This window comes from Zosterops lateralis (genome assembly GCF_965231275.1).
Source record: "Zosterops lateralis genome assembly, chromosome: 6".
Lineage (NCBI taxonomy): Eukaryota > Metazoa > Chordata > Aves > Passeriformes > Zosteropidae > Zosterops > Zosterops lateralis.
In genome coordinates, this window is record NC_139761.1 from 45,258,668 (window position 1) to 45,286,515 (window position 27,848).

Below are 27,848 nucleotides of genomic sequence, written 5' to 3' on the forward strand. Positions count from 1 at the left end.
ACAAATACCTTGTTGGTATCCATGAAAATTACAAACAATAACATATGACACAGAATACATGAGAAAATGTACATTCAAAAGAGCATTCTGCTGACTCGAAACCCAACATGAGACCTGGGGCAGCACAACCTAAACAATCCAGTCTGTGGAAGTCGCAAGGTGATAGCTCAAATCTGCAAGTCCTTGTCCAGTGTTCCAGATTGGACAGTAAGCACTCTGTAGCCTGAGATGTTAGAACAGCCTTAAATGAGAGAAAAAAAAAAAAGCACAACTATTTTACACCTCTCTTTCAATAATACTGATGGTAGGTCTGAAGCAGCATCAGGGAAGCCACTGATGATTCTTCACGAGGGGAAGAAAATGCCAGAATTTATCCAACCTGCAACTGCACGTTGACTTTGGGCGGTGCAACCTGGCATTTTAAAACACACTTTTTTTTCAGACTAAAAGCAACCCTTTAAGTAATGTTTAGAGAATTATGCTGAATTCAAACCTATCTTGAAAGACTTGAATTTACTTAAATGACAGCAGTCTTTCAAAAAGCTTGCATGTAATCTTCCACTGTCATTAGTGGGTCAATAACTGATAGCCATTATGAGATGGGGAACAGGAAGAGAAGGGCCCCTCAATAATAAATCATGGAGTAGCTAAAAAGCAGTAAATGCTTCCAGCCTTATACAAGATATTCAGGATGAAAAACTGGGAAGTTAGCTCAGCGTGGTTCATGCCAAACCCACAACACTGCCTTATTTTACAGCTGGTCAGACCAGTTTTTAAAATGCAAATTTAAGTCATGTTTTTCACCAGACTTCAGGAGGGGTCACACCTTCACTACTACACAGTCACATTTCACTGGGAGTATGTGAGGACTACCCCTTGCAAACTGCATGGGAAATTTTAATTTCACTTAAATCAGAATCTCTCCCAGAACAGGTCATGGGTTTTTACTTCTTTTTTAAAAAATAAAAATTGGAACTTTGTCAAAGATCAGCAGTATGTATGCATTGTCTAAAAAGGTGCTTGCAGGTGCAGCAGGCTATTTGTTTCATGATAGCTTTTGGAGCAAAACAAAAAAAAAGAGCAAATTTTCTAGAAATCAGTTTCTTCTTCCTTCTCCACAAGTACTTAGGCTTTGTTTGGACTTAAGGGAACTGGAAGAGATTTGGAAAAAAATAGAAAACATTTTCATGGGGAATACAGTTCACGTTTTCTTGTGAGCAGAACGCATCATTAACAGAAATGGCTGAGCAGTCCCCACCACGTCACAGGCCTTCATAACATGACTGTACCTCCACTTTCCTATCAAGCACTGGAGCACAAACAGACCCAAATACTCACACCCAGTGCTTCCAGCACTGTTTCCAGTTTCAGGAATAAGTTATAAATAAATACATGTAATACGAGTATTAATCAATCAAACACTGCTTAAGCTGCTACTCAGCTGACAGACACTTCAGTCTCTAAATTACTCCACATTTCTGATTAGTTTTCAAGGTCATGAAGTAGAAGTAGAAAAAAAGTTCATAAATGCACTCTAAACTTCATGGGACTGGCAGAAGTAGCATGTGAGTAGAGACCCGAGAGAATCAATGCCCAGATTCCTCAGGAAGACACTGGCTCTTGAGGAGGGAGCAGCCCCCAGGCACCATCACTCTGGGTACACAGCGGGGTCCCACACAAACCCCACTTTTCTTTGCCAGGTGCTATGTCATAGCTATTGCAGAGTCCTCAGTGCTGCTCTCCTGCTCCAGGCCCACCCGGCGGATGGACTCGCTGTATTTCTGCCGCCCCAGCTCGATGATGGCGTCAATCTCATCAGCGATGTCCTGGCGCCCGCTCTCTTTCATGGCTGTAATCAGCTTGCTCACACAGTCAGGATCCTCTGAGTTCTGCTGAGCCCACGAGAAAAGCATGTCCAGGATCTGCTTATTGAGGTCCTCTCTGAAGAAAGGAGGAAAGACAGAAGTAACCAACATGCTCGCCTGAGTAACAAACCAAAGAGACCTTACCTAAGTCCCAGCCATGGCTAGAGCTTAAAGAAGCCACCCAGACACACAAAACACTCAGTGGGCCTGCCTCTTCCCCACCCAGCATATGGGAGTTGCAGTTCCTGCATGAATGTTTCTCTATAAAATATTTTCCTAACAGAAGTATCAAATTAAGGCATTCTGCTTTTGAATATAATTTCCTCACAGGAACACTAGTTTGATCATAACAAGTCTAATTGTCTCCTACTGCTTTGGCTTTTTGGTCAGGCTGCATGTCCCATGATGTACCACAAGCTCTTTTTGAATAACGATATTCACAATTAAAGCCAGAGATCATTTCTCTTTGTAAGAGATGGAGGCTGGCCAGGAATCCAATCATAGAACAAAACAGGAGTGCAACTCAGCTGAACTACAAAGCTCATCAGGTTTGTTATTTCCCAATTTTGTTTTTCAAACAAAAAGCTTTTCAAAAAGCTTTATTTTATAATGGCAAGAGAAAATAATCAGTTTCCCATTATAAGAGGTATTATTTTCAGAAGAGCCATTAGTCAACCCATCTTTAATCCAGGGAAATGATCACAGTGGAAGAACTTTCAACCAGCCATGCATTGATTTATGCTATCGCACTTCAGACAGATGTACAGACAGCTATAATGTCCCACTGTTGATTACTGTGTCCTATCTCACCTGTTATTGTATCCTATGCGCTCAATCTGCTGGTAGGTCAGGCCCAGGTTGAGGCCGATGCTCTGCCAGTCAGCTCCCACACGCGTGGCAATGCTCAGCAGGTTTGCCTGTGTCAGGTACCCAGTCTCAGCATTGCCCAGGTTCAAGGGAGGGAAGGAGAAGCCATTCAGGGGACCGAGGTTCTCATCCCAGCGGGGTTTCAGTTGCTGTGTCCAAAGAAAAGAGAGAAAAAACATTCTTTCCTCTACCATCTGTTTTTGCAGAGCACAGTGTATGGCCACTCAGTCTCCACAGAGAAATCTCCTTCCTTTTACTAGAGAGAAAGGAAGCTCTTGGGGCTGAAGGGTCAGGCTGTAAGAAGCAAGGACTCACACTGGCAGAGACCAACAATGCTCACTGCCTCAGGAAAATATCAAATTGTAGTACTCACAGTCATAGCTCACATCAGAAATTTCCTTTCCTGCATTTACAGAGCAGTTTAAAATAAGCCACATTGCTGAAGCATCTTTGCCTCAGCAGTAAGAGAGCACTTAGCCTAGGTTTGTAGTTGAGGTTGTGTGTGTCAGAAAGGGATATGAGGTCATCACACGTGATCGGAAGGGAAGCATTCAGCCTACCAAGGTATTTATTGGTTTAGGCTTCTCAAATGTCACTTAAATTCTGTAAGCAAAAGTTGCATTTCTCACTGTGACATACAGCCTAGCCTTTAAAACTCACACCAGAATACCTACACTCAATGTCTATGTTCAAATCCAGCATAACTACCTCATCCTATTCCTTTCTTTTTTCCTGCTGCATGAGCTGTGTGACTAAGAAATTAGTAAACAAAACAAACACTTCCCTTAATTACAGCGAGCTTCCTTGCATACTACATTGTCATTTATTCAAAGGATCCACCCTCTCTGGCTCTCTGATCACCCATCCAACAGGCCTGTGCTTGACAGGCAAGATGAGCAGGAGAGGTGGAGACCATTCCCAGCTCTTCATGTTCTTGTTTCAGAAGACCTTACTCAAGGGAAGTGTAAAATCTCCACCACGACATGGCTGGGCTGCTATTTCATGTGGTCATTCATTGCATGCCTTCTCATGGAGGAAAACAAAATTAGCTGAGCAGGAATGCCACGCTCATACCCCATCTAGTTTAATTTTTCTGTAGGAGACAACTCACAGGCAGTTTGATGGGCAGAGTAGCAAGCCAGAGGGAGTCTGGACCTTTTCTCCTCCTGCTGGCGTCTTCAGGGATGCTGTCTGGAACTGCCCCTCGGTAGAAAGAAACCTTTGCAAAGAGAAAGTGTGCAGTGAGGCTGATTCAAGCATAGTGGCCCAGCCTGTTGGCACCATATCTTTTCCATTTGGAAAAGAATGAGTTCAGCATTCTCATCTATCCTCAGCCCATAAATACGGCCTCTCAATTACGTATAACTGGGAGGAGCACTGAGGTTCCGCCATAAAGGCTGGAATTTCTGCCAGCACCCCAAAAATGGCAGGAATGTAATTCAGACAGTTAAGTGATGAGTGATCCTTCAAGATTATACTTCTTGATTATTCACAGTTTAGTCAGTGAAATGCAAAGGCAGAGAAAGAGGGTAGGAAAAGAGTAATTCCCAGCACTCAGAGATAATTATAACAAATGTTCTAAAGATAATAATGAAGGAGGAAACAAGAAGTCAGTATAACTGGTTGCTCACCTGGCCTTTTACAGCTTGGCCTTTCCTGTCCACAGGGGAGGTCACATAGATTTCCTTCATGTTCTTCAAGTGGGAGTAAAAAATAAATGAGAGACGTCCATCCACGCAGTCGGGGCGATCTGTGCAGAGAAGCAGGGAGCACTCAACTTGTGGAGAAAAGTGTGCAGAAGCAGATCAGTTATAAAAATAAACCCACCTGGCTATTGCCCTCCACAGGTTTACAAGAGCATGAGAAGAAATTAAAGTCTGCAAACAGCACTTTCATAAGGAAAAGCAGACAGAAAAGTTGTGTGATCAGAAAATGTGACAAGTTCAATGTCCAGGGGCTGGCTGCTGTGAGCAGTGGGTGAGCTGGAGACAGAGAGGAATGCCATGGAGGAGTACAACCCACAGCAGAAACAGGTCTAGGGTCAGAGCAGGACAAGAGGGAGGGAGGGAGGGAGGGAGGTAGGAGCAGAACAAGCCCAGTACTGCCATACCCATATCAATGCTGATGCCTCGCTCAAAAGCTGCAAAAAATTGCTCTCCCTCAAACATCTCCACCATGTCGGATGGCTCAGGTCCTCGATAGCGGTCCTGCAGCTTCTTCAGTACTGGGTCAACCTGACAAGGACAACAGGGTTTGGTCTGAAGCACATCTAACCCATGTTTCTATACCCATGATGTTCCTTTCACCTTCAACAGGGAAGACTATTTTCCATGAAAAGGATATAAATAAATGAACAAACACCCATTAGAAAAGCATTTTCAGCACTCTATCTTTTTAACAGGTCTTTTTAACTTCAAAGAGAAGGAGGAATTTACTTGTTACCATATCCCATTCACTATTCAAATACATTTTCTCTGCAAAAAGACACATGCTACAATAGCACACAGCTGAGGACACCAGAAAGCTCATTTTGACTTTGTAGCATGTGATCACAGTGGCAGTGCAGGAGTCAGGTTAGATTCTTTTCTATTTGTAACAGTAAACCTCTCTCACTCCATGACCATTCCCAGCAGGATTACAGATAGACCCAAACAATCTCACTCTGAGTGTCATTGATGCCTCATCTGGAGACAGTTTTAGCCCAGAACCCAATATAAAAAATCCTTGCAGATGTTTGTGTCCACAGGTCACTTCACTACAGGAACACAGGTAAAGAGAAGGAGCAACCAGAGCAGAGAATTATGTAGAGCTGCATATGCAGCCCAGTAGTGACAGTCTGATAAAATAACCCTCACCTCACCAAGATGCACTGCCTGCCAAGGGACACATTCTCCACAGCTGCACACTCATACTCACATTAGTCTGAAACAACACTGCTGAGGGCTGACACCCCTAGCAAGAGGCAGCAGAAGAGAATGTGTGAGCACTTCCCATCGCCTTCTTGACAAAGTCAGCCAGATGAGCTCACACTCATAGCATAAACTAACCTGATGTTGCACTGAAGCAAATTAAGGAGTGCTTATATGCTCTTTTCCAGTGCTTGAACTGAGAACAGCAAGGAACATAAGGAAAAGTACCATTTCTAACCACTCCAGCTGAAAACAAAGCAGTGCTGCTGCCCCCACCACTAGCCCACGTCAGACAAGTGACATGTAAACTCTGACTTAAATTTAAGCAAACATGTTTTGCCTCATGTTTGCTGGATGATAATAGCATATACAAGGTCTGTAACTGTGGTTCAGATGATTTTATCAGCCCAGTCCTCAGGGTTTGCAGGGGAGGAAATCAATGCATGGCATTTACCACTGCACAGAATGAGGTTTTTTTCTTCTCCCAGCTCCCTGTGAGTTAGTATCACACCACCAACAGTGTGGTGACAGCATACCCCAGCCATGACTCTGGGGTGGTGAACAGGACCATTCAATGCACTGCTGCCTTTACATCCTACAAAGGGAAGTCTGGGAAGCTCAGGAGCAAGGCAGTACAACCCAGATCAGACCTTGTGCTTGGGGACACACTGTAGCAGGACTTGCTCGGGATCCCTCTTCCTCTGCAGTGCGATGAAGTTCACCTGGTACAGCCGCAGCCGCTCATAGACCTTCTTGGCAATGCCTCCAATGTAGGTCTTGGTGGTGTACCACAGCCAGTACCTGGAGACAAGGAATTACAAAATATGGAGGGACCCTGCCCAGAGAAAGATGCCAGTGTCACACCCACAGGGCTGGGAAGAATGACAGGTAGAGACAAAGTGCTACACTGGGCCTGACTTGCAAAAGGAAAAGGGAACAGACAGAGTTAATGTCATGGTCAGAGTGTGAGAAAAGCAAGGCAGAGGAACATCCCATCTTTTCCTCAGGACTAATCCTGCACTTACCAGGAGAAGTGAGTGACTTCAAACACTGCATAAAGATGGGTCAATTCCAGCACCACCTCACTGGTAATGTCATTCCAGGTTTGGCCCTCCAGGTCACCATGGAGAATATGCAGCCTTGACTGATCCAAATTTAGCCCTAAAGACACCAATGATCAAGAGATGCTATATGCAGCAGAAGTTTTGGGTGATTTACTCTTTAAAGGGTTCATGGCCTTCTCTTCAGCATCCAGGACTGAACTTTGGTCAAAGCAGAGCAGCAATAAAAGGACCAGGCTATCTCATTGCTTTTGGGATATTCTGGCAAAATATGCAGAGTTAAAATGATAGCGTGCTCATTCCCACCAACAGATCCATTAGATAATTCTCATCACTAAAATCTAGTGTTACTAATTAAGTTCTATCTCTTTCTAATGTACATCTCATAGACTTTTCATTCCTGATGCACTTCAGGCATACAAATATCAGGCAGTGTTATAATGAAGGCTGTGTATTTCTTCACAAGAAAACCAGGAGTGGTCAAAGAAAATAGAAGTGAGGAGACTCAGAGTACTCAGCAAACAGAGGAATCCACTCTGTTTTCAGAGTGGGATGTGGCTTAGCATACAATCATGCATTTTTAAATGCAGTGGCTCAGCACCTGATTCATATGCAAAGAAAAGAGAAGGCAGACTCCTGGAGGCAGGATGTTCATTTCCTGCTTCAAGCTATTTCCAATCAGGAATTGAAGCTCTTTTACAAAGCATCTCCTCAGTAGGCAGGAGGGCCTCTCCAATCCACCATAGTAAAACCAGTAGTTTAAATGCACATGTGGTTTGGCAGAAAAATCCTTTTGTCAAGGCCATTCTCCCAACTTTTCTGGTCTGTGAACCCCAGCCCTGATCTGATGGACCTGAACCACCTTCACCTCCCACCACTCTGCACTGACACAGTCAGCAGACACACCCTGCTGTTCCTGTAGGAAAAGCAGCCAGCTTTATTAACAACAGGAGAGGCAAACAAAATTCTCTCTTGCCATTTGTGGTTTTCCAAATATGCCATTTCCCTTCATCAGTTTGGGAATAAGCTGACCTGTGACCCCAGGTGGAAGAGGCAGCTGAATTCTCACTGGCTTGAGAAAATCCACTGTGGAGTCCTGGGAGAGGTAGAGCAGGGGACTGGCTCTGCACTCTGCATTGGCTGTGATTTCCTGTATCTCTTCTGCAGAGACTGGCAGCACCTGGATGTGGCAGACAGCACAGCGAGCAGAGCAGTCAGGCACCAAATTCTCACACTGCTCACTCAGTTCCTCCAGCACCCAGTGGGCAAATGCTGCTCTTGCTGCAGGGCCCATTGAGAAATAACGCACAGTGAACTTTGGCTGAAGTCTGGCAACCTGTCAGGCTGGGATGGACTTAAAGTATAACAAGAGCATCATCTTAAAGTATTACAAGAGCAGTTCTACAGAACAATTAATTTTAGAATTAGATCCACATTAGATTCCCCACCACTGCCAATTCTCACTGAGCTGTTTGGTTGGGGTCAGTTTTGCAAGGGAAAAAGGGGCAAAATCTTCTTGTGCTCCCTTCATAGCAGCTACCCACTGATCTGCTGGAGATCCCTTTCCCACACAGGGTGGCACAGAGCATGGCCCATGTTGCAGGCAGGGAAGTTAAGGGAAGGTGATCTGAGATGGGTCAGCCCATGAAGCAACCATGTCTAGACATTAATTATCCTTGGGCAGACATCTCTGTTCAGTTCTGTACTGAACATGAGAAAACAGCTGCACCAGAGCTCACCAGAAAGCAATCATACCTGCAGCTTGACACTACGAGGCTCTTTGGTGACTCCAGGAGGAAAGATCACTTTGATGTTTGGATCCACACTGGAAAAGAGCAATGTCCCCTCTGCTGGCACTTTGCATTCATTTTGGACAAGTCGAGACACAACAAGGAACCAAGAGAAGTGAAGGACACAACAGTGGGCCACACACTTCTGTAACAGAGGACAAAAAGAAAACATATAGGCATGTAACTTAATACAATAAAGGCAGGAAAATGAGTACTAGCCAAGCAGAAGAAAGTACTAGATCAGGGATGAAGCATGGCAGGCTGCAACTCATCAACTTCAGGAGACACACCTCCATGAGGGAGGAAACCTGGAACTGAAATCCACTACATTTTATAGCAGCTGGTCAAAACACAGCTTATGAGATGTTTCAAATAGGTTCACTCTTGGCTAGGCACAACCAAAGAGGGTAACAGGAAAAAAGTGTGTCGCTGGTAATTTCAATCTGCTCACCTTTGATTTTCTCTTCCGCCTCACTCTCGCTTTCAGATCACTCCAGCTCTGCCCACTGAAGGTCCGAACTACCACCTCATGCTGGTGAGGGGTTTGAGGTGAGATATATGGCATCCAGATCTGCACCTCCTGGCAAAAAAGCATTCCTGTGAGACACCAATTGAAAGGATAAAACCAAGCCCAGGTCTGCTCTGTGACTTCCTATGCAGACAAGAAGAGAGAATGCAGAGCATGACCTGTATGTAGGGAATCAAAGAACTTGCTCTGCCCTGCAGTCCAGTCTGCTATAGACTGTATTGGCAGGAAAAGTGCAGCAGCTTCTGAGCAGAAAGGCCAAAGCAACTTTTGCAGTGAGCTGCTGTCAGCCATGATGGGGCTGGTATGTGCTGTGACTATGCCCCAACTTGAATGCAAACCACACAATCAGACTTTTAGAGAAGGATGCAAACCATTCTCCTTTCAGGCTAAAGCCAGACACTAGACTTATCCTCTGGTAGAGCAGGGAAGTTGTGAGTGAGAAAGGTTATAGCTCAGCTCAATCAGGAGCAGTGGGGAAGGCAAAGGTGCCAGGCCAGCACATCAGAGAAGCTGGCTGTGTCCTTTCTGACTCTCTGCAGCATGGCTTCTTAGAGGGGTGGACCTGCAGCTACTTAAAAGCAACAGGGATGGGGGTAAATGTCTCACAGGTCCCAAAAAGCACTCTCAGAATGTACTGAGCTACTGCAAAGGCAGATTCATCAGGAGGTGCACCTGGGTGTATCCTCACCTGCTGGAACTGGACCCCATGAGGCTGCAGCTCCAGGACTCTACTCAGCAGGACATCATGGTGTCTCAGCTTTACCCACTGAGGATCCGGCGTGAGGGATCGAAAGTAGATCTGCAGAGGAACAGGGGCAGCCCCCGGCGGAAAGTAGAAATGGATGCCACAGGCCAGGATCACTTTGCAGCCTTCAGAGGTGACAGTAAAGCTTCCAGAAGAAATGCATGAATTTATGACATTGTGCAGTGACTTCAGCCCTCCAAAAATCAACAAAAGAATCTCATACTTGTGATTCATACTATGGCCTACTGAGGCTATAGGCTCCCATACATTCCTGCAATACCCACCATGCACCTTGTCTGGGACCTTTTTACACCACAATAATATAAGCTCTTAATAACAGAGGCTTACCTGCCCTCTCCTGATGCAAGGAAGAGTCTTTTTAGCCTTCTGACACTGGATTTATCTGTAGAAATAAGAAGATTTGGGTAGGAGAAGGAGATAGAAATTACTTAAACCAAGGTAGACAAGAAATGCTAAACAGTTTTGGCTTAATCCTAATCGGACAGAAACTGCTAATGGAATCCTGGTCACGCTGCAGTGGGCTCCAGAACACACCACAGCAAGAGGATGGCATGAGGCCTCGAAGTCCCAAGATGTACTGAAAATGCTGGCTCTACCCCAGGGAAATTCAAAAGCAGAGGGTATTAGAAAATACTTCAGTTTATCCCTACAGTTTTCAGGGCCATGTTTGATTGCCTGGGGCTACCCCCAAGAATCAGTGCTTGCTCTTGTGAACATGAGCACCATTGGGAAACCCTGCTTAGATTCCTGCTCATTTCATCACCTTCTTCTTGGACAAAGCTGCTCCTCTGCAGCCTGTGAACATCAGGAAAGCAGGAGGTAACTGCACAGCAGAATGACCCCTTGCTGCTCTCTGAGGTTCTAGCATGAGCCACCACAGCCTTAGGGCCATGCAGCAAGTCCAGGAACTGGTGCTCACCTCTGCTAAAAAGGCTTGACCCCTTTAGGGACCTCTCCTGATCTGTTTCCTGTGAGTCTCATTTTCACTTCCACTGTAAAATCCTACCAAGGAAGCCCAATTCTAGGGACCACTGAGCCCTTCAGACTGGGACAGACCTCATAAAAACATAACTAGTGCTGTCTGTCTCCTTACAACTTAATAATTATTCCAGAGAAATAAATGCTGATCTGATTCCCCCCTGCTTGTCTTCTCTAATCCAAACCCATCTACACCATGCTGGGCTGAGTGAGGGAACAGCTGGGCAGAACACACAGCAGCAGAAGCCTTGCAATTACCAGCCTGCGGGGACGGTTCCATTTCTCCCAAGGGATTGCCTCGGACGTGCACGAACGGCAAGGCCTGGATCTCAGCAGGGATGGCACGGAGGCAGTTGTTCTGCAGATCAAGTCTGGACAAGTTGGGCAGGCTGGCAAGCGAGGCAGGGACTGTCACCAGGAGATTGCTGTGGAGATGCAGCCGACGCAGAGACTTCAAATTGGCTGCAGGTTGGAACAAGAAGTGACCCCCCCATCCGTGCTGTTAATTGCATTGCACGGCAGTTCCAACCCTCCCTCCCTCCTCAGCTGATGTAAACACAAAAAGCTTAGCATCCCTTTAGCTCACTAAATAAAGGAGTGCAAGGAATTAGCTGAGAGGAAATGCAACCACCTCTGTCCTCTGCTTTTCAGCTACAAGTAAGCCATTTCTGTAACAGCATCAAAAACAACCTTGGTCACAAAGTAACACAGGAGCCAGGAAGCTGGACAGCAAAAGTCAGAGCGTGGTTCTGTGGACTCATCCACAGTGAACAGTGTGATTTCAAGCCCAGATCTGCATCCCATCAAACCTCAGCTCTTCTGCTACTAGTCCCAAGTGCTAGCCAACACCAGCCAGGTCAGATCCTCAGTCCTTGTGAATTGTACTGAAATCTCAGCAGTGTTGCTGATTCACAGAAACAGAAAGTGCGGCCCAGAGAGTTGTTAAAGCATAAATGCACTGACTGAACCAAATATGATCCTTCTAGATACCCCTTCCATTTGGCTCCAATATAACATGGTTTATGCTAACAGCTCTGGGGATAGAGACCAAGGGTCTCAGAGGTTGTACCAAAAGCTTGGCAAACCAATGTCCTTCTCTTCCCCAATAAAATACATACCTAGGGAGTCTGGGATGCTCAATAAGCGATTCCCAGAGAGATCCAGCTCTGTGCAGTTGTGCAGATTCCCAACTTCTTCAGGAAGCAATTCCAAAGCATTTTCTGAGAGATCCAGATCCTGCAGCATTGACAGCTCCCCAATGCTCTGAGGTAAGTCTTTCAGCTGATTCTTCATTGCAGAGAAGAAAGTCAGTTTCCTCAGACGGCCAAAGTCCTCAGGAAGTGTCACCAGACTGTTGTGGCTCACCAGGAGCACACGGAGGCTGGGGAGGTGGAGAATGCAGCTTGGCAAGATGGAGAGTCTATTGAAGCTAAGATCCAAATGAGTCAGACACCTGAGGTTCCCCAAGTCTGGTGGCAAGCTTGTCAGGGAGCCATGCTGATAGGAACCAAACTCATCCCTAGCATGGCCACCTGGGTGGAATGAAGTAGAGGAAGAGGTCAGTATGCTACCAGGTGAGCTCACCAGCCTCATGTGAGATTCAGCACAGACATCCACAAGACTGGGAGTTACTAATCAGTATGACAAAGTACACAGACAAGGGAGATTCTGCTCCATGCCTCAGTTTCCTGGTCAGTAAAAAGGGTTTAACAGTGAAGAGATCTTTTAAAATCAGGAGATGCCCCAGTGAACCAGTACAGCTCTGCTAAACACATCTGGAGTCAAAGCTTCGAATGAGCCAGGTCACCCCACACATTTACCACACTTCAGCAGGGTGGCACATATACCTTCAGGCCTCCCACTCTCCTTCCCCACTTCTTCCTCACTACCAGTGGCCAACACATAACATTTTATGGATCAAGGAAATAGTCCTTGCCCTCAAGGCTCTATCCACGCTGTTGAGAAGCAATCAGCCCTGAGGACTGAAATCTGCCCTTGCGAGGGCACCAAGAGGAAAGAGCAGTGAAAATGTGTGAGAAAAACTAGTTAATTCAGTATTTTGTAGACAGACATGAGGAAAGCAGTGACAATGTGCCGGGGGAAAGTAGGTAATTCAGTATTTTGTAGAGGAGACAGCACAGAGGGAAGAATAAAAGTTCCATACTCCAGCTTGTGACACTCAAACTGGGGAAGGGCTGTACTCCTGGAAAATAACTTGAGCAAACAAAAAGAAACTTCCAAACTTTTTCACTTGTGCATTGTTTCATACTCCTTCTCCACTGTTTTCTATTTATATCCATATACAGCAGAGGGCACCAAACATTTCTTTATGCTGCATAATGGTACAAAATGAGAACAACCAAACTAACAGGCACCTTGTACTTTGTACATAAGATCTTAATGAACTACTTTATTGCACTTCAGGATGCTCAGGGTGTGTCACAAAACAAGACTGATAAAAGGTACTGCTGTTGTTGCCACCTTACTAAAGAGGGAAAAGACAAACCAAATTATTTATATGAGAAATTTGTGACAGATATAGAAACAACCTTCAGACTTTTCAGTTTTCAGCTAGAACCCTGAATTCTGCCCCCAAACTCTCCTTTTTTCTCATTTATTTTTAAAATTCTGTCTCCCAAAGAGCAAATGATTCAGTCTGATATAGAAATCATACAAATTGTATTGAGATCCTCCCATAATAAATAGATGAGACAGTCAAAGAATGATCTAATATTTACAGCTCTAACAGTTATTACACTTTGCCAAATTACATGCACATCCTGTGTCCTACTTTAGATAAAATGTTGAACTGAATCAGCCTCTTCTGGTCTGTCTTGAACTCTGCTAAACCCAGTCACTGACAGTAAGCAAGGATTAGGCATTGAGTAATTCAGACAGAAACACAGCAAAGGCAGCTTATTATACTCCCAAAAATTAAAGAGGGGCTGAACATTTATCAAACACCTTTCAACCCCCCTCTTGTTGTTTAACTGCACAAAATGCTCTTCTTCTAGAGAATGGCTATAGAAAATACTGCAGCATCAACCCAACCAGAGTCCAAAAAACCCAGTCCTGAGGCAGCTGTAGAAACAAAGCGTGGAAATAAGACACTAGAAGCTGTACCTTGTTGAAATCTGCATTCAGCTCTGAGCAAGGCTGAGCCAAAGCTGTGCTAAGGGGCACTGTAACAAAACACTTCCAAGGGCAGTTTGTCTTGCAGATGTGGAGAGAAGGATTAACAAAAAATCTGAGCCTAGAAAAGTTGGATGGGCCCAAGAATTTACCTTTAAGCACCAGGGATTTCAGGTGCTTCAGATGAGGAAGGCTGTCCAGTGTGGTGTCAAGGAGGCAATCGTTGCTGCTGAGCCGCAGGAACTCGACCTGGACCACCTCTTCCTGTCGCTCCCTGAACAGCTGGAGGAAGCGGTGGCAGCCGTCAGGATAAACGTCCAGGTTCAGTCTGTTGTCCGCAAGGCAGGAGCCAGCGAGGGCAGGAGCCCCCGAAGTCCCCTCCCCACACTCATCCCCGAGCCCCAGCGGCTCTGCCATCTTCTGCATCTCATCCACAGGGTCCAGACATGCTCTGACTTGCCAGGCAGGCAGGCACTGGCAGCACCACAAGGCAGCTGGGACAAGGACAGGAGGAAAGATGGCTCTGAAAAAGAACACAGGTGCACAATGAAGGCTCCTGTCCCTGTCCAGAGTGGCTGGAAATAGTTTATAATCACAGCAAGATGGTAGGAAAGACTACATGTATGTTACTGAAAGCTTTGGAGGCAGAGAGCACAGAAATGCAGTGTGATAAATGTCATAGAGGCTTTTCCTCCAAGGGAACACCTCTGAATTTTTCCAGCCAACATCTCAGCAGGGAATGGAGCAATTATGCACCATCAGAATAAGGACCAATATTAGGTTTAAAAGATATAAATGTAAATGTCTATGCCTAATGCAGATTTCAAGGTGCGTTAGTGGAAAGTTTTACAAGTGGAGAAGAAAACTGGGGCAGGGAGACCCGAGCCAGAAGCAGAGCCCAGAGGTGGCTCACAGACTGTGACAGGCCCTTATTGAACCTGGTTGTGAAACCAAGTGTCAATGGGATAAAAGTGAGTGGACAAAGGGCAGCAGAAAAAATGTGTCAGGGACAGAGTTAGAAAAGGCACGTCGGTGGTGCAGGAGCACCTCCTGAGCATAGCAATTAAACGAGCTCATGATGTGAGTATCAGGAGCTCTTTGTAAATCCTGCCATGGATCGAATTGGTAAATACAAGTTTCTTTTGATTAATGCAGAATTAGAACAAACTTGGCTGCTGTCCGAGGCTAGCAGAAACAAGCTAATGCCTCAGCAACACCCTGAGGAGCAATGCTTTTAAAGTTAGCCTGTAGGACGTGGCAGCACTGATGTTCCCAAGGCACAGTCTGGGGGAGGCGTCATCCCCTGAAAGAGCAAGAATGCCTCACCCTGAAAGAACAGAAATGTAAGGACAAGAAGAAGAGGAAGCAGAGCCCAGAGGCAGCTTGCAAACTGTGCTGGGTCCTTGTTGAATCTGGTTTGTGAAACTGAGTGCCAATGGGATAAAAATGAAACTACTGCTTTAGTATAAAGGTGAGCATTTCTTGCAAAGACTTTGTGCACACAGCCCCCTTACAGACATGTGTAAGAAAAAAGTCCATCTGCCATAGCTTTGTAAAACTGTCAGTGGGGAAGGAACCAGAGGGCAGCTCTGGCAGCCACAGAGACAGCCTTGGGGTCAACAGACACGGAGAGACGTGGTGCCACAGACACTCTGAAATGTACACTTGCATGTGGACAGACACGTACCATCCCATGGACACACATACAAACCCGCGCAAAGGGGCACACAACACTCCTTCAATGGACACACACAGCCCCGCACATGGACATACACATCCCTTCACATGGACATACACACAGCCCTTCACATGGACACCCAGAGCCCCACACATGGACATACACACACCCCTTCACATGGACACCCAGAGAGCCCCGTGCATGGACACACACACACCCCTTCACATGGACACCCAGAGAGCCCCGTGCATGGACACACACACAGCCCTTCACATGGACACACAGCCCTGCACATGGACACACACACACCCCTTCACATGGACACACAGCCCTTCACATGGACATACACACAGCCCTTCACATGGACACACAGCCCCGCACATGGACATACACACAGCCCTTCACATGGACACACAGCCCTTCACATGGACATACACACAGCCCTTCACATGGACACACAGCCCCGCACATGGACACAAACACACCCCTTCACATGGACACACATACAAACCTCTGCACAGGGGCACACAACACTCCTTCAGTGGACACAAACACTCCCGCACATGGACACACAGCCCCGCCCATGGACAGAGACACCCCCGCACATGGACACAGACACACAACCTCGCACATGGACACAGACACACAACCTCGCACATGGACACCCACCCCCGCACATGGACACCCACCCCCGCACACGGACACAGCCGGGCCGGGCCGCAGCACGCTGTACCCCCGGCCCCGTCACCCCACGCCAGTGTCCAGGCCCGCCAGCAGCTGCAGCCGCGGCCCGTGGCCCCGCTCGTCTCACCCTCCGCACCGGCCCCGGGCACTCGGCAGCCGGGGCTGGGCCGGGCAGGGCTTTGCCCCACACTTCCTGAAAAGTTCTCGGGAGGTGCGCCGCGATCCGGGGCGGGACGGGACGGGGGAGGTGCCAGAGGCAGCGGGACATGGGCCGGATGGGGTGGGGAGCCATAGCCGGGCGTCCTGCTGCCACAGAAGGAGATTTTCCCGACACGGGCACGGCCCCGGCACCGCAGCCAGTCCCGGTGCGGTTCCCCCGGGCTCCAAGGGAGCAGGAGGCACGGGCAGCTCGGGGTGTTGTGCTCATTCCATACAAATCCAGAGAGAGAAATGGAGCAGGGCTGCGAACCCAAGAGGGGCAGGGCTGGGGCAGAGTCCTGAAAGGAGGTTGTAGCCAGGTGGGGGTCAGCCTCTTCTCCCAGGCAACAAGTGATGGGACAGCAGGATATGCTCTCCAGCTGATGTCCAGGTTCAGGCTAGACATCAGGAAGAATTTCTTCACAGAAAGAGTGGTCAGGCATTGGAATGAGATGCCCAGAGAAGTGGTGAAGTCACCGTCTCTGGAAGTGCTTAAGGAAAGGCTGGACATGGCACTTAGTGCCATGGTGTGTTTGACAGGGTGGTGTTTGGTCAGAGGTTGGACTTGATGATCTCAGAAGTCTTTCCCAACCTAATTAATTTTAGGACTCTGGATGCAAGGTGCACATGGCCTTGAGGGAAATTTCTCTTCCTACAGGTAGTAGACAGTAACCACTGACTACTGCTCCAAGCTCTGGCTCAGTTACAACACTGTGACCTGGTTGTTTTCTGAGGGCACCTGAGCTACCACAGAAGTCCCATCACACTGGGAATCTTTGGGGCACCCCCAGGGCAGCAAGGCAGGGATAGCCACAGCCCACACATAGCCCTGCTGCTGAACCAGCACTCCTGGTTTGTTTGGGTCCAATGGGTTTCAGCACAGTGTTAACTTTTACTTCTATTCATTTCCCTAATGCAGGAAATCAAGTGAGCAAGCACAGGTGGTGACTCCCGTAATCCCATGGTGAGACCTTGCCACAGGATTACCCCCTCCCAGCCTCCCAGCACAGGACAGCAGCCCTGTCCCTCCTGCAGAGAGCCTTGCCTCTGTGTGCTGTCCCAAAAGTGGGTTCTGTCATCCAGTGTGCAAGGAGCCGATCCACACAACAGTGGAGTTGAGGTATTTCACAAAACCACAATCAGATTGGAAAAGACCTCCAAGGTCATTCAGTCCAACCCATGACCAAACAACACCATGTCAACTAGACCATGGTAAGCCCAGTCTTTCCTTAAACACCTCTGGGGAGAGTGACTCCACTCTTTTTTGCATTGCCCTGGGCAGTCCTTTCCAATGTCTAATCAACCTTTCTGTGAAGAAATTCTTCCAAATGTATGAGCTGAACTTTCCCTGACACAGCTTAAGTCTATGTCCTTTTGTCCTGTTGCTAATTGCCTGAGAGAAGAGGCCAACCCCTGCCTTGATACAACCTCCTTTCAGGTGGCTGTAGAGAGTGATGAGGTCATCCCTGAACCTCCTTTTGTCCAGGCTAAACAACCCCAGCTCAGCTACTCCTCATAAGATTTGTGCTCCAGACCCTTCACCAGCTCCATTGCTCCTCTCTGGACACATTCCAGCACTTCAATATCTGTATTGGAGTGAGGGGCTCAGAACTGGACACAGGACTTGAGGTGTGGCCTCACTTGTGCCAAGTACAGAGAGACAATCATTTCCCTAATCCTGCTGGCCACTCCAAGATCATTGAGTTCCACCACTGACCAAACACCACCGTGACAACTAGACCAAAGCTAACTGGTATGTCCAGTTGTTCCCAGAACACCGCCAGGGACAGTGATTCCACCACCTCCCTGGGGAGCTTGTTCCAATGCCTGACCACCCTTTCCATGAAGAAATACACAGAGACAGGTGCTGGCTTTCTGGATTCATCGCCCACTGCCCATCTCTGTGCTGATACAAAACAAACAAATGTGAGGACTCTGCGTGTGTATCTGCCTCATGTGTACCTGGAGGCAGAACCCAACTCATGGGACAAATGGAGGGGATTGTGCTGATCCGGCCAGGCCAGGCCAGGCCTGGGCAGGCCAGGGCAGGATTTCAGATTGGAGGACAGTATTAAGCTGTGCCAGGGGAGGTTTAGGTTGAACATCAGGAATAATTTCTCCACAGAGAGAGTGCTCAGGCATTGGAACAGGCTGCCCAGGCTGGTGGCGCAGTCACCGTTCCTGGGTGTCTAAGGAGAGATTGAATGTGGCACTCAGTGCCATGTTCTAGTCGACAGAGTGGAATTCGGTCACAGGTTGGACTGGATGATCTCAGAGGTGTTTTCCAATCTCACTGACTCAGTGACTCCGTCATTTGGGGGAATCACAACCATCCCCACACAAAAGACAAGGCCGCACAGCACATCAACGAGGGACACTGCGCATGCGTCACCGGCCGCGCTAGGGGCGGCCGCACCCGCAGCTCCCATTGGCCTGCGCGCTGCCCGCCGGTGCGGCCCAATGGCAGCGCTCGTTGTTGTGGGGTGGCGGGAAGAAGGCGTTGCCGAGGCCCCGCCCCTTCCTTTCGCCGCCGCTCTCCCCTCGCGAGCGCACGTCCCACGTCCCGGGCCGCTGTCCCCGTTCGCCGCCGCCGCCCAAGTAAGCGCGCGGTGCCCCCCCCGCGCCGCGGGAATGGTGCCGTCCGGCCCACCGCGCCAGGCCGCCGCCGCCCGCGGGGCTCGGGCGGGACCAGTCGGGGCGGGGGGGGAGGAGGGGAGAATGGCGGCCATGTGCTCTCCGGCCTGCGCCTGGGCCGGGACTGGCGGAGGGACGGGGCGCGCTGAGGCGAACGCCGAGGCGGCCGTGCCACGGTGTCGCTTTGTTTCGGGAGAGGTGTGCGGTGCCGGCGCTGGCGGGAGTGTGTGCCGGGCCGCCCCGGGCGGGCCCCGCGCTGGCACAGGCCGGGAAGCGCGGCCTCGCGGGCCGCGGGTTCGCGTTTAGAAGCCGAGTCAGAGAGTTGTGGATCGGAGGGAGAAAGGATGAGCTCCCTCCGAGCATAACTAACTCGGCCGTGCTGAAACTCTGCTCTCCTGTCTTGTAGGATGCGTTACGTTGCAGCTTATCTGCTCGCCGTGCTCGGGGGCAACGAGTCCCCCTCGTCCAAGGACTTGAAAAAGATCCTCGATAGTGTCGGCATCGAGACGGACGATGAACGCATGAACAAGGTGGTGTTTCCTCTCAATTCCAGATGTCCTAACCAGCACCAGACATGGGAGCTCTTTCCTTGGCTTCAGTCTTCCCGTTGTTGAGACATTCGCTGATCCTTACCAGCGTGATTTCTAAACACCACTGAGCCAATCATAAGTTTTTAGAACTTTGTTTAAAACTCTGCTTTTCTTATTCACTACCTGTCCTCTGCAGATGTTGCTGTCGGTTGTTGCTGAGTCCTGGTAGTTCAGTCTAATCATCCTCATTGACATACTGGCTGCATATAAGGATACATTGAAAATGTTCTGAGGTCTTGTATAGCCTGCACTGGAGTTCTGCTTCTTATTTTCAGTCAGTACAGATCCAGAGCTAACACTGTTGAAGGCCTGATACTCAGTAATACATTGTTTCTTAGTGTGCTGCAAAGGAGCATTTGTTTCCTCACCAAGGAACATAGGTAAATTCTAACATGGAGATTAAAGGTATTTGAGGGTAATACATAGAAAGATTTTGGAAATTAATACCAAAGCAGTTGTGTTGAAAAACAGACTTTTAAAGAGTATTAGAATATTTCTTGTGATATGATAGATCTTCAGCATTGTGGACCTAAAAACAATTCTGGGAAAAAACCAAGAACCAATAAAATGATCTTATCACTTGTCCCATACTCATATGGGAAGTGTTTCCAGAGAGGTAAAGGTAAAAATAAACTGTTTTCCCAGTGTTTTACCAGAGGCCCAAAGAGACAGTGGGTTGGCTGAGCTGGCAGCATCCTTACTATGGTTTGAGATGCTGTTTTGAACTTGTCATGCTCCTGTTTAAGTGCCAGATCTTTTGTCTTTGGCTCCTTTAGGTTTAATATCTTCATACATGGATTTCTTTCTCTGATCCTCCAATATTTGGAAAATTGTTCTGGAATATGGTCATAATTAGTTTGGTCATAATTTTTGCATTGTCTGTATTTTAAGCCTGTGTAAGTGTAGTGAAGCCTCAAAAGTCCCTTTCTCCTGGATAGAGCAGTCATAGAGGCACGTAGTTTCACACGTGCCATGCTCTGTATAAGCAGAAGGTGCCTGTTAAACAGCTCTTGGCTCAAGTGATTTGGCTTTGGCTCCTGACTCCTGATAGCTGGGACTTACCAGTAAGTTCTGGAGAATTATTTTTGCTTTAGCAGTTTTGGGGTTTGTGTTTTGCTTTTGTCATCCCTGGTTATACAACAGTGGTAGTAAATTTAAAGTTGGAACTCTGTGTTCCAGAGCAAGGATACAATAGCTTGGCTTTTAACATTTGGTAGGGCTAGAAATGGGATCCTGTGATTTTGGGTCCAGTACCCAGCGCTTCAGAGCCTCCCAGGGGGCATTAAGCAAGAAAACAGTCCCTCAGTGACTTACACTGTTGGTGGGGCTTCCTAATTAGTTCCACAACATTTCTGTATCATCTTTTTTTCAACGTTGTTGGAGTAATTATGAATTCAGTAACAGATTTCATGGAAATGATTGAAGTATTAAAGACTTAGCTGAAGTTTTCATGTCAATGTTCTGTTCCTGGCACTGAGAAGTAAGGAATTTTGGGACTAGATAAGCAGCAGGATGGAGGTGCTGCATATGATGAATCATCAGTACTTGTTTAAATGTAGCTTAATCTGATGCTGTTTGGAAAGTCTAACATTCTAAATTTTACTTGCAGGTTATTAGTGAGCTGAATGGAAAAAACATTGAAGATGTAATTGCCCAGGGTAAGTAGAGTCTGTGAGTGACCCAGGTAATTGCCTCTGTTATTGGATAGCCTAGACCTGAGAGTGTAGAATTGCTGCCAAGTCACTGACTATTTGTTCAGCATGGGGCATCACAGCTGAATTGAGTGAAATCAGGTCCATTCTAATTCCCTGCAGGTCAGTGCCAGTACCTGCTGGGTTTCGCTTGTGGACCACATTAAACTGGAGAACTTCTGCATGTATGAGCTTACTGCTAGTCTGCTCATGATGTGGTTTTCTGGACATGTTGATGGGAGACTGAGCTGTCTTTCGGGTTCTCTAGGAGGTGTTTTGTGTTTTACCCCCTTGTGGGCACCAGTGACGTAAAGTATGAAGAGCAGGCAGTTGGCATTGGGGTGCAGCCACAGGCCTCTCCAGTGCACATGTTGTAGAGCTCTGAGTCCAGCATTTCCTTTTCCCCGAGACAGAACTCTGAGGGCTGATGTCCATAGAAACTTGTGCTCTTACCAAAGCTGCAACTTTTCACATGGATTGACTGGTCATAGGGCAGAATTAAAGCAGAGCTGAGGTAGTGCAAAGGTTTCTGATTGATGAATTTTTTTTTTTTTTTTGGAAGTGTATAGGCACAAGGGAATTTGCAGGCATATTTTTGCTCAAAGGTTGCCAGGACTCGTTTAGCCTTGCTGTCAGGAGCAGGCACCGGACATTTTCTATCCATGTGGTTTGAAAGACCTAAGAGAGCTATTATACATGTGGTTACAACACACTTACGTTGTCTCTTTTTGTAATACTTTAAATAAATTGTTTCTTAGAACATACATGCATATGAAACATGTTTGTTTACTTTACTAGTTTAATTAGATCCTGAAGTAACAGGGAATAATTTAGAAACTGATTCCCAGAAACTGGAATACAAGCAAACAGTGTGTTATGTGACCTTTGAATGCCAAGGGAGCCTTGGTATGTGAAAGACAAGAGGACAGAGAACTAGCTGGCTTTCCAAATACAAGCAGAAATCAGAAGTCTCAAAGGAAATGCAATAGGTTTCATAGGGTGCTGAGTTTAAAATACTGTACTCTTTGCCATAAATAAACCAATCTTTCCCTTTCTCTCCTGTAAGTGTGATCCAGTTATGCCCTCAGAGTTCTCTTTAACCTTAAAGCGGAGGGGGGGGGAATGGAGAAAAGCAAGGGAAGCAAGTGCTGCTGCTTTGTTACTTTTGAGGTACATTATCACTTTCTGGGCTACTGTGCTGTATTCAGAGAACAATGTGGGTGTTCAGAATTGGATGTGTTAGCTGCTGTTTTTATGACAGCTTTTGGAAAAAAGACTGGCACTTTGTATACAGAAGAAAGCTTACTAATATGCTGCCAGTGTTCTTGGGATAAACCTTTGTGAATGTTAAAACTCCTGTATGTTTTTCAGAGAACAGTTTATATTTATCATGGATGCAACCTCTTGTTCCTTTCAGCAGATAGTGACAGGTTCAATCAATGAGACAGAATCTGTTTTTCTGCACTCTTCCATTTCCCCTTATTCCATGATTGGGATGAGCATGTAAATAAATCAATACCTTCTCTTGTGTCCCATTCAGGTAATGGAAAACTCGCCAGCATGCCGGCCGGGGGAGCGGTGGCAGTCTCTGCTGGAGGGGGCTCTGCTGCTCCTGCTGCAGCTGCTGCCCCTGCTGCTGGTGAGTGTGAGTGGAGAGGGTGGCTACAGGGCAACAACTCCTTTTGTCTCTGGTAACAGTTTACTGAGTCCATACTGGCAGTTCAGTATGTGACAGAAATATCAACTGAACAGTTACTTCTCCTTTGGACAGTGAGGAGCATTTGCTCTTTATCTGCCTTAGGATTGGTCGTGCTAAGAACCAAGACTCAAAGAGACTTGGTGGTGTAACCAGCCCTGTACAGTAGTGTCTGTATCTGTTCAGTGTGTTTGGTTGCTGAAAGGGAATGAGATGAACTCTGAAGGCTCCAATACCTGTAGACAGGGGAGCTTAGAACACCAAAACTTGTGTCTTGAAAATCTGTAGTGCAGTGTTAATACTGACTATTCACTTGGTCTTTTTTTTCCTTCAGCTGAGGAGAAGAAAGAAGAGAAGAAGGAGGAATCAGAAGAATCTGATGATGACATGGGATTCGGCCTCTTTGATTAATTATTTGTTATAGAGAAGTTATTAAAATCCTTTGTTTTAAATGTTTTTGTGTTTGTTATTATTACCATACAAGTGCTCTTTGATTCAGCTGTTCTTAAAATAGCTCTGACACAGCTTTGATTTTTATCTTTGTCTGCAGTAGGTGTGTGAATTTTCTGGCAGACTGTAGGATATAGGACTCAGAGAGTACTGAGGAAATGGCAAAGCTGTGATCTTGGATGCTTGTTTTGACACTGCTCTTAAACAGTTTGTGGAAACTGAATCTTCCTGGTATTAGCCTTCTGCTACTCCTATTATTTTGCTCTTGGTTACTCAGTGAAGTGGCTCATCTATTAAGCAATGAAAGGATTTTGTTTCCCAGGATCTGTTTATTCAATTCCAAAATGCAGAACTGAATGAACAGCAGGCCTGAATTAGTCCAGAAACATAATTTCTAAACTAATTACGGTAATTTGTTTTTTAAATATTTAAAAGCACCAAGTTCATTACTGTCAGATTTCCAAGATCTGGGGACAACACCAATGAAATGGTTGAGTAGGATTTTCCTTTCACATTCATATGCTTAGCAGTCTGTAACAAAAAAAAAAAAAAAACAACACCACAACTTAACTGCATCCTGCTGTCCTGGGACACAGATCAGTGCAGAGGTGCCCTTCATGCTTGACTGACTGTTCTGGGCTATCAGGACTTAAATCATACCTTGATGTAAACAAAGAAACATGAGAACGGTGTTTTTGGAGAACTGAAACATCTCTGGCATGCCGAGAAGAATGTATCAGCTTGAGAGGAAGGTAATTTTTGCTTTATTTGTAAAATGTCTATTGCTAGAAGATGGTTTTGGCAGGTAACTTACCCTGGCTTCTTGTGGAAGTCTTCATCTGTCAGTATAGGTAGGTAGTGTACAAATTGCATCTGATAAGTCTGCAGAGGTAAAGTAAAAAAGATACCCCTGCAGTGTGTATACTGAGGAGCTTTTCTAGTGTAGTTTTTGGAGAAGAAGCAATCATTGATACAGCTGTGTTCATATGAGTCACTGGACAAAGCATGGCAAGTCCTTCTCAGAGTAGAGATGGGTGAAATCCAAGTAGGAAAAACTTAACTTTATCTCTCTTATGGTTTACTGAGAGAAAACACCCAATGCTTCACAGCCAAGCAAAACAGTTGGAAGTTAAGAGCCTCAAAATGGCCATGATTCAAACAGCTAACTCTTGCTACCCTTCTGTCCCCGCTGCAAGAAAAATGTACAGGAGGTAACAGTGCCAATACCTTTCATCTACTTTTGAAGTGCCAGCCTGGTGATCTAGTAGTAATGGAAGCCACTCCTGTTCACTGTAGTTCTCTGTCAGACTTGTAATGGCAGTGGTTCAGCCCTAAGATTGGGGGGGCTGTGTTGCTTTTCTTTGTGATTTCTCCATTTCAGGTCACTGAAAAAAAAATGGTTCTTGTATGTGGTTTTATTGAGAGCTGCCTTGCTTTGCTGCTTCAAGAGCACCCTCAGTGTTTACACAGGAAGGGCCTGCCCTGGCACACCACTCAGGGTTTTTCCATGCACAAAGGAATTTGTTTGAATGGCACTGAGCTATTCCATGAGTTTGCTGTGCCCAGGCTCATAGGATGAAACAAACGTGTGGTGCCAGCTGCTGGCTACTGTGATGAGGGGAGGAATACAACTAAATCTACATTAACTTCTTTTTTCACCATGTCTTTCTCTGTCTTCTCCATATGACCTTTTAACCCTGAATTAGGGACGTGATCTGTGGTGAGTGTCCTCATACAACCTTTAAATTCCTTGGTGAAAGTGTAATTTTCATGAAAACTGTCAGTCAACCTGCTCTGAGAAAAGGGGCAGCTAATTTGGTAAACTGAGAAAAAAAATCTGGGAGCAGTTCTCAGGGAAAGCACTGAAAGTAGTGCCACAAGGAGCCAATGTAACATAACAACCTCACAGGTTTTTCTTGAGAAGGGCATGGCTTGGCTCTGCTCCAAGATTTCACACCCATTTTGCAGAATTTTCTAAAACATCTACATACATTTCTTCTGAATACAAAATCAAACCTATTAAGCTTACTTTCCCCTTCCTTACCTATTTATGAAACTGTTGCCATCTCACAGCTTTGTACATGAACAGTGATGTGTCTGTTGCACATTTGGTGCTTTGTGTGGAGTTCACCACTCTATTCTGATTTCAATGAGCTTTAGCTGTGAAGGAGATGGGATTCCTGATTCTGCTCTGGAGTCACTGTTCTGAATTTTCAAGTCTCAGTGATGCCCTTTCAGACTTATCAATTATTTCCAAAGACAAGGGTACTGGTAGGGTGGGTGCACTGTATTCCATGATTCTCTCTGAGAAGACTAGTGCCTGCTCATACTTGGACTTGTAGCCTAATCCAGCCCCCTTTCAGAATCAATTTTAGCTAGAGAAGGTTTTTCCTGAATTCTTCATAAAAGATAGGCTCAAGGGCATTGAAGAGAAAGGGAGGGGAGAGTCTTGTGCCTGGAGATTACACTGGTAACTGATCATTACCAAATTGATAGCAGGGGAGAGTGATTTAGTCATGGGCTTGACGTTGAAAGGTGCAGGCTTTCCTCACTGCTACATGAATGCCACGCCATCTCAAATCAGCTCTCACTAAAAGTCATTCCTTACAAACACCATGGGGTAGGGAGAGGGATGAGGCATTTCCACTACTTGGAAAGCAGGGAGAATGTCCTGGACTCTACTGTAAAGCAATAAGCAATGGCTCCCTGGGGCCACTTTCAACTGGTTTCACTCTTACTACCAAGGCCCAGTTTTGCAAGCAGCAGGCAGGCCTGCTGGACTCAGTAGGTTTGACTTATTTATGTAGGGGCAGGGATGGCTGTACTACCTTTCCTAGAAGAAAAAATCAGTCCCAAGAGAGCAGAACTTCTTCTTTGCCTCAGGAGATGCTCCTATGAAGCAAGTGCCAATAGTCTGCCATGGAATGATCTGATGTGCACAAACATCACAGGTAAGAAAAACACATTTAACGTTAAAAGCACTTGGGTTGAGCTTCAATGACTGATGTGCCTTTCTTGCTGACTACGCTCAACAATACTAAAGTAACATTCTGGAATCAACATTGTAACAGGCTGCCTTTGGTCTTCCTTTGAATTCCCAAGGGCCAGCAAAAACACAAGGTCTTGCCTGAAAAAGCATAGATCATTTGCTTGTATGCTATTATCCTGTTGGCACTAACAGCTCACCATTCATTAGGCTAGAAAATAAGCACAACAACGAGAGATTGCATGTGAAGCTGTGTGCATGGCATCTCAACTTGTAGGGGCACGAGTGGATTTGAAAAGTTTCAGTTGGAGTTTGACACACAGGAAAAGCTGCCTTGTAAATCTTGCTGATCTGGCTTACTGCTGCATCGTGAGCACAGCAGAACTATAGCACTTTCTTACTGAGGAGAAAGAGATTAGTTTTGGGGGTTAATTTATTTTTGAGAAAAGCACAGTTGTTTGTCAGCTTGCTTGTGCCAGTACCCAGGCAGCACTCAACTAGAGATTAGTGTTCACAGGGTTCGTTTCATCGACCTGTTCCAGCATTAACCTCCTCAAATAAGTAACCTTGAGGGCCAAGGCAGAGCGGTGTAAACAACTCAGGATGGGATTGCTGTTGGGAAATCAAGTGAAACTAACTCCAGCATTGTCGCAGCATTGTTGTTTCTGTTTTCCAGATATGCTTGGAACATTAAGGCTTGTGAAATGCTGGGAAAAGAAGGAGCAGCATTGGCTCCAGAATGAAGATGTTCTTGTGGTCACAAGTGCTTGGGAGGTATCTGCAGACAAGGTTCAGTGGTCAGTTTTGCCACTCACTTCTGCTAAAGTCACAGCCCAATGACCAGTTCTTCTGCAGAACAATCCCTGTTCTGGAAAAGGGGAGACATGATGTTTCCTTCGGGTTTGACTGTATGAAAAGGCCTTTCTGTGTCATCAGAAGCATGGGGTGGAAGCTCCATGATGGCCTTGGTGTTAAGGGCCTGCAAGAAAGTCAAGGCTCAGGTTTGCCAGGGCTCACCTCTCCAGGTGAAGGAGATGAGGGCTGACAAGGGTTACGTAACCACATCAAAGCAAGGGAGGAAGGAGATTGCAAAAACAACTAGAGGTAGGAGAGGAAGGGAGAGAAGGGTGGGTATAAAGAGAGAATTAAGGTAAGCAGGGTTAATTCTTTATGTGCACCAGGATGTTAATATGTATAAAAAGCAGCTAGGTGAGGTGGTGGGCTTGGGGGCAGGACCTGAAAGAGAGAGAAAGCTGTACTCCTGCTGGTCTGATGAAAGCAAAATGCAAACATTTAATGAAAAAGTGTTCTGTCTGTAGAGACTGGATGGTGTCTAACTTGAAC

At 46.4% G+C, this 27,848-nt stretch overlaps 2 protein-coding genes across 2 annotated transcripts; one reads left to right on the top strand and one right to left on the bottom strand.

Moving 5' to 3' along the window:
* PIDD1 (p53-induced death domain protein 1) lies at positions 1 to 16,464 on the bottom strand. Its single transcript, XM_083864020.1, has 16 exons — positions 16,387 to 16,464; positions 14,050 to 14,420; positions 11,884 to 12,297; positions 11,024 to 11,227; positions 10,115 to 10,169; positions 9,710 to 9,911; positions 8,944 to 9,072; positions 8,458 to 8,637; positions 7,735 to 7,882; positions 6,667 to 6,802; positions 6,292 to 6,442; positions 4,843 to 4,966; positions 4,364 to 4,482; positions 3,844 to 3,951; positions 2,676 to 2,881; positions 1 to 1,941 (listed from the first exon to the last, which is right to left on the bottom strand). Exons 2-16 carry the CDS (start codon positions 14,321 to 14,323, stop codon positions 1,704 to 1,706), a joined length of 2,688 nt encoding a protein of 895 aa, XP_083720146.1. The 5' UTR covers positions 14,324 to 14,420; positions 16,387 to 16,464; the 3' UTR covers positions 1 to 1,703.
* A 2,496-nt stretch (positions 16,465 to 18,960) lies between these two features.
* Positions 18,961 to 23,524, top strand: RPLP2 (ribosomal protein lateral stalk subunit P2). The gene is made up of 5 exons (XM_083863769.1): positions 18,961 to 19,055; positions 19,498 to 19,621; positions 21,291 to 21,339; positions 22,913 to 23,011; positions 23,403 to 23,524. The coding sequence occupies exons 2-5, from the start codon at positions 19,499 to 19,501 to the stop codon at positions 23,477 to 23,479; spliced, it is 348 nt and encodes a 115-aa protein (XP_083719895.1). The 5' UTR covers positions 18,961 to 19,055; position 19,498; the 3' UTR covers positions 23,480 to 23,524.
* The last annotated feature ends 4,324 nt before the right edge of the window (positions 23,525 to 27,848 follow it).

What these genes read in the sequence shown, in the direction of transcription:
- PIDD1 (XM_083864020.1), bottom strand. Translation starts at nt 14,323, where the DNA reads ATGCAGAAGATGGCAGAGCCGCTGGGGCTCGGGGATGAGTGTGGGGAG. An exon ending in GGAACCGTCCCCGCAGGCTG is followed by an intron (nt 10,170 to 11,023) that starts GTAATTGCAAGG and finishes TTATTTCTACAG; the next exon opens with ATAAATCCAGTGTCAGAAGG. An exon ending in AGGCATCAGCATTGATATGG is followed by an intron (nt 4,483 to 4,842) that starts GTATGGCAGTAC and finishes TTCTCTGCACAG; the next exon opens with ATCGCCCCGACTGCGTGGAT.
- RPLP2 (XM_083863769.1), top strand. Translation starts at nt 19,499, where the DNA reads ATGCGTTACGTTGCAGCTTATCTGCTCGCCGTGCTCGGGGGCAACGAG. An exon ending in TGAAGATGTAATTGCCCAGG is followed by an intron (nt 21,340 to 22,912) that starts GTAAGTAGAGTC and finishes TGTCCCATTCAG; the next exon opens with GTAATGGAAAACTCGCCAGC. An exon ending in AGCTGCTGCCCCTGCTGCTG is followed by an intron (nt 23,012 to 23,402) that starts GTGAGTGTGAGT and finishes TTTTTCCTTCAG; the next exon opens with CTGAGGAGAAGAAAGAAGAG.